The sequence below is a fragment of the Coenobita brevimanus genome, chromosome 110, assembly GCF_032717465.1.
Source record: "Coenobita brevimanus isolate Jiangsu-jjx chromosome 110, ASM3271746v2, whole genome shotgun sequence".
NCBI classification, from domain to species: Eukaryota; Metazoa; Arthropoda; class Malacostraca; order Decapoda; family Coenobitidae; genus Coenobita; species Coenobita brevimanus.
In genome coordinates, this window is record NC_137063.1 from 27,732,030 (window position 1) to 27,738,139 (window position 6,110).

The following is a 6,110-nucleotide window of genomic DNA, read 5'->3' on the forward strand; positions in this document are numbered from 1 at the left end:
TTAAATTGAAAATTGTGCAAATTAGGGACCTTGCAATGTTGCTGCGTTAATTTACGTCTCCGGGATATGAGTGCACATCATGTGAGGACGTGAATTCACGTCTCAGGGACGGGGCGAGTTAATGTTACATACTGAATGGATACAACTGTTAAAATGATAAATTGTATGATTACAGACCGCCCTACCATACGAATATATTACTATTTTATATCAATCCGTGTTCAGATTGTCAGAATGATTCATGACTATAAGGGTTCAATATTGAATCTTTGTTCTAAAAGGGTATAATTTAGTTTCTCTGGTTTGTTTCATTAAAACTTAGGTTAGTTGTAGTTCACTGGTAATGAGGCTGTTCGGAGCACAGAAGTAAATTATACGTTATTGTGGATCTTTCAAATGTAGTATGTTTATGTATACTTATTTTGTATTTTATAATTTTCGGAGTGTGATTAGTTATTATGAATTGTAAGATACTGCTTCAATTTCCCCATTGTGCGAATCAAGGGAAGTGAGGTGGTGACTGTGAGCTGGGGTTTGGGCGGTTGATCAGCAGCACTGGTATGGAAAGGATATAGCAGCTCTTCACGTGAAGTGTGCCCTCGACTCGCGACTTTCCTCCCCGCTGTGACACTTGTGAGCCTATGAAGGGTGAGGATGGAAACTCCTGCATACTGAGGAAGCTCTAAACTCTGCCCACACTGCCCTCTTGGTCTACAGCAGGTGTTAGCATAGAAACACCTGCGGACATGCTACCTGCTTCTCAGTCACCACCCTCTTGATGGTCTGTTCAGTAAGGTTGTTATGTCACCAGTAATGTGAAGCAGTGTTCCTAAGGTTACTTCACTTGTAGTTTACTTTCTTATGCTTAGGATTAAGTTAGGATTAAGTTATAATTTTGTGAATAAATTATATTCTCCAATTTACATTTTCCTAGCCCCAGTGTACAAATGAATGATGGGTCATTTCCAACTATGTGAGTAGTAGTAATAGTGCAACTCTGGAATCATGGTAGTCGTTTTTCACATATGAGACTGTTTCCGTAACTTGGCCATGACATTTGGCGCCCGAACAGGGACCCATTAATTCGTTGTGCATGCGGGTTGGCAGTATACAGGGAAGTTTATAATCTAGATTTTCACCATGAGTTCAGACACTATAAAGAGGTTAATTGAAGAGGGAAAACAAATGGGCTTAGATGGTGACAAGCTTATGACCTGGGTAAGAGAAGAGAGAGTGATAGAGCAAAATCGGCAGAGAGAGGAGCGGGCTCAAGAGAGGGAGAGTCGTGCAGCAGAGAGGAAGCTAAAGATTTTAGAATTAGAGGCACAGATTGAAGCTTCGAGGGCTGCTGCTGCTGCTAGTGCTGCTGCTGCTGGTCAGAACGTTCGACCAGTTGCAACCGTAATTAATCCCCCTAAGCTGCCAATTTTCGATGAGGCCAAAGATGATATAGATTCTTATGTGGCTCGCTTTGAGAGGGTAGCTCAAGCTGCAAGTTGGGAGAGGTCGGTGTGGCCAGCTGCCTTAGCATCTCTGCTAACGGGTCGAGCTCTCGAGATGTATCACCAGTTCACTGACGACATCATTGCAGATTTTGATGAGCTGAAGTCAGCACTTTTGAGAGGCTACGATGTGACAGCAGAGGGTTGTAGGAAACGGTTTCACGACACAAAGTTTCGTGATGGCGAGTCTGCAGTGCAACTAGCTTGTCGAATCAAAAGGAATCTTGTTAAGTCGTTGGAAGCGGATGGATCCAGTCAGACCTTTGAGGATTTAGCAGATCTCGTTGCAAGGGAGCAATTTTTAAGGCAGTGTCCTCCAGCTCTAATGATGTTTTTAAAGGAGAAAGAAGTTAAGAGTTTGCAGGTTTGTGGGGAGGAGGCAGATCGTTGGATTGATGCTCATGGTCACCCTTCCCAGATTAACAGGAAGGTCAACAAACCCGTGGCTGAAGGGCAAGAGAAACCTTCAGAACGCTCTACAACGCAGATCAAGACAAAGACCTCAGGGAGTGACAGTAAGTTTGGTAGTAAAGGATGTTGGGAGTGTGGTAAACTAGACCATAGAAAAGCTCAGTGTACTTTTAATAAATCAAAACAGACCAGTGCCGCTGCATCAGGAAAAGCATCTGTGAAAGCTAAAAGTAGGACAGTTAGTGGTTCAGCTACCAAATTTAATGGGAATGGGCAAAGTTATAAGAACTTAATATTGAACAATGGCTTGGTAGAGGGGCAAGCTGTTACAGCAATGCTAGATAGTGGGTCAACTACTTGTGTTGTAGAAGAGAAGCTAGTTTCACTGAGACACTATACTGGGAGAACAGTTTCACTGAAATTGGTGAATGGGGGCAGTGATAGTGATGCCAGAGGTAGAAGTTGAAATTTCTACACCTTGGTTAATAGGGAAAGTTTATGCTGCTGTGTGTAAGACCCCAGTTTACGATTTAGTTGTTGGTGGTGTAACTGACAATCCATATTCCCTCACAAGTATACAGTCTACCAGTGATCAAAGCTTGGCTGAACAAGACAACGCAGAGGACGTGAACCTAACCAGGAACAGAGTCCCGAGTGGAAGATCTGACACTGAAGCAACGGACGAAGTAACCACAGAGTTGGAACGAACTTCGAGGAGTACTGCTGGTGGATCATCAGACGCTGGACTCATTGCTGCAGTTACTAGAGCACAAAGTCGCAAGGACGGTAAAGTTAAACAACCACTGAAGGTGAGCAATGTTGATACTTTCGTGTCTACATCAGAATTTGTGAAAAATCAAGAGGATGATAGAACTTTGAACTCTATAAGAAGTCATGTTCAAAGTAAGAAAGTGTTTCAGGCAAGAGGAAGAGTGTCAACCTTTATTCTTAAAGGGGGTAGATTATACAGAGAGATGACAGTTAGAGGAGTGACAAAACAACAGTTGATTGTGCCAAAGAACTATCGTAAGAAAGTGTTCAAATTAGGTCATGAGGGAATCATGAGTGGCCATATGGGGTACAAAAAGACTCTGGACAGGATTCAAGGAACTTTCTTTTGGCCAGGTATGGTGGCTGATGTCAGCCGCTGGTGTAGGTCATGTGATGTGTGTCAGAGAACCGTGGATAAAGGTAGCATAAAACCAGGAAAGCTTAGGTCTATGCCAGTAATAGACGAGCCATTTGCTAGGGTGGGTATAGACATAGTTGGGCCTATTACACCTAGGGCAGATAGTGGAGACAGGTATATACTCACTCTCGTAGACTTTGCTACTCGGTATCCAGAAGCAGTTGCTTTGCCTAATATAGAGACTACTACAGTGGCGGATGCGTTGATGGAGATCTAGTCTAGAATTGGTATTCCAAAGGAGGTTTTGACTGACAGAGGGAGCCAATTTACTTCAGCAATGATGAGGGAAGTTGAACGGTTATTGTCAATAAAATCTCTTAAAACCACTCCATTTCATCCCATGTGTAATGGTTTAGTAGAAAGATTTAACGGCACACTTAAGAAAATGCTGAAACGAATGTGTGATGAGGCACCTAAGGATTGGCCAAGATACATGGCACCATTGCTCTTTGCATATAGAGAAGCACCCCAGTCGAGTACTAGATTCTCCCCTTTTGAGTTAGTTTATGGAAGAACAGTGAGGGGTCCTTTGGATGTACTAAGAGAGATTTGGGATGGATCAGTCAGCACACCCGAGACTGTTAGTACCTACAGCTATGTTCTAGATCTCGGTGAGAGATTGGAAAACACATGTAAGCTAGCAAGGGAAGAATTAGATAAGGCACAGGAGTTGGATAAGAGCTACTATAATCGTAGGGCTAGTGACAGAACTTTCAAGGTGGGTGATCAAGTTTTGCTGCTTTTACAAACTGACCATAATAAATTACTCATGAACTGGAGAGGTCCATATAAGATTGTAGAGTGTCCTTCTGCTTTGAATTATGTAATAGATATAAGGGGGAAGAAGAAAAGATTTCATGTGAATATGCTGAAGAAATATGAAGTAGACTACGATCCAGATGATTGTGATGTAGCCGAATCATATGTAAGTGCTGTTACAGTTATTGAGTACTCTGACGAGGTTGAAAATCTTTTGCTACCTATACCAACCACTGAGAAGTCTTGGAAAGATGTAGAGTTGTCAGTAACTTTGTCTCCATTAGAGAGAGGTAAGATATGTGATTTGTTGAGTATGTACTCAGAGGTGTTCTCTAGTACACCAAAGCTAGCAAATGTTCCTCCCCATGAAATTGTTTTGACTGACAAAACCCCTGTTCGAAGTAAGCCTTATGCTATACCATATAAGTTTGCAAGCTGAGGTAGAGAAAGAACTTAATGCAATGGAAGAAGCAGAGATAATTGAAAAATCTAATGCTCCCTATAATAGTCCTGTAGTGGTTGTACGTAAAAAGGATAAAGGAGTGAGACTCTGTGGAGACTTTAGGAAATTAAATGGTGTAACTCAGTTTGATGCAGAGCCTATGTTTGACCAGGGGAATATCTTTTCAAAATTATCAGGGTCCCGATATTTTTCAAAACTAGATCTTTCTAAAGGATTCTGGCAGATTCCATTACATGTGGATAGTAGGAAGTACACTGCATTTAGTACTCCCAAGGGTTTATATCAGTTCAAAGTCCTTCCTTTTGGCTTGTGCAATTCACCTGCAGTGTTTAACAGGACAATGAGGAGTGTGTTGGGAGGTATGTCTGGCATAGAAATATTTGTTGATGACATTTTGGTACATTCCTCGACTTTTCATGAGCATTTGAAATTGCTGGATCAGGTATTTTTCAGACTTAAGGAAGCAGGCTTAGTAGTAAATCCATCCAAATGTGTAGTGGGTCAAGCTGAAGTGGATTTCCTTGGTCATAGAATAGGCAATGGGATATGCCAGCCCCAGAAAGATAAGGTTGGGAAAATAGTTGAAGCTTCTGCCCCCAGAACTAAAAAACAAGTTCGTTCATTCTTGGGACTAACAGGCTATTACAGAGCATTCATACCAAACTACTCTACAATTGCAGAACCATTAACCAATCTAACAAAGAAGAGCAGTCCAAATAAGGTAGTGTGGACAGATTTAGAGCAAAGAGCATTTGATACTCTAAAGAACAAAATGACTAATAAGCCTATTCTCCATTTGCCAGATTTATCTAAAGACTTTGTTGTAAGAACAGACGCGTCAGGTGTGGGTATTGGTGCTGTGCTGATGCAGTCCCATGGAAATGAACTGTGGCCTATATCCTACCATAGCAGGAAGCTGGGACAAGCGGAGAGGAACTACAGTGTTGTTGAAAGAGAGTTTTTAGCAATTATTGAGGGTGTAAGAAAGTTTCGCCAGTTTTTGTATGGACGAAGGTTTGTTGTTCAGACAGATCATCTGCCTCTGCATTACCTCAAGACTGCTAAGAATTCCAATGCAAGGATTATGCGGTGGGCATTATACATGCAGCAATTTGAGTACAGTGCAGAGTACATTAAAGGAGCTGTGAATGTAGGGGCAGATTATCTTAGTCGTTTGGATGAAGGATATAACACATTCTGTTCAAGTTTGGGAATTCGTTCAGATTCTGTGACAGATGTTGGCTCAGGTTGTTTGGGCTTGCATGTACTTGGTATTGATGAAGATGTAATTCTGGAGAAGTATAATGTTAAAATTAACTGGAATTTAGCTGGCCATGATGTGTGATATAATTTTCTAGAACGTAATTATTAGTTGTTAGAACTTGGGTACAAGTTCTTTTGTTCAGGGGGTAATGTCAGAATGATTCATGACTATAAGAGTTCAATATTGGATCTTTGTTCTAAAAGGGTATAATTTAGTTTCTCTGGTTTGTTTCATTAAAACTTAGGTTAGTTGTAGTTCACTGGTAATGAGGCTGTTCGGAGCACGGAAGTAAATTATACGTTATTGTGGATCTTTCAAATGTAGTATGTTTATGTATACTTATTTTGTATTTTATAATTTTCGGAGTGTGATTAGTTATTATGAATTGTATGATACTGCTTCAATTTCTCCATTGTACGAATCAAGGGAAGTGAGGTGGTGACTGTGAGCTGGGGTTTGGGCGGTTGATCAGCAGCACTGGTATGGAAAGGATATAGCAGCTCTTCACGTGAAGTGTGCCCT

The 6,110-nt window shown here is 41.3% G+C and overlaps 1 protein-coding gene across 1 annotated transcript; it reads left to right on the forward strand.

Annotated features, from left to right (window-relative positions):
* The first annotated feature begins 1,140 nt into the window (after positions 1 to 1,140).
* On the forward strand, positions 1,141 to 3,319 carry LOC145417519 (uncharacterized). The gene is made up of 2 exons (XM_080286228.1): positions 1,141 to 2,017; positions 2,403 to 3,319. The coding sequence occupies exons 1-2, from the start codon at positions 1,141 to 1,143 to the stop codon at positions 3,317 to 3,319; spliced, it is 1,794 nt and encodes a 597-aa protein (XP_080142354.1).
* Positions 3,320 to 6,110: the final 2,791 nt, after the last annotated feature.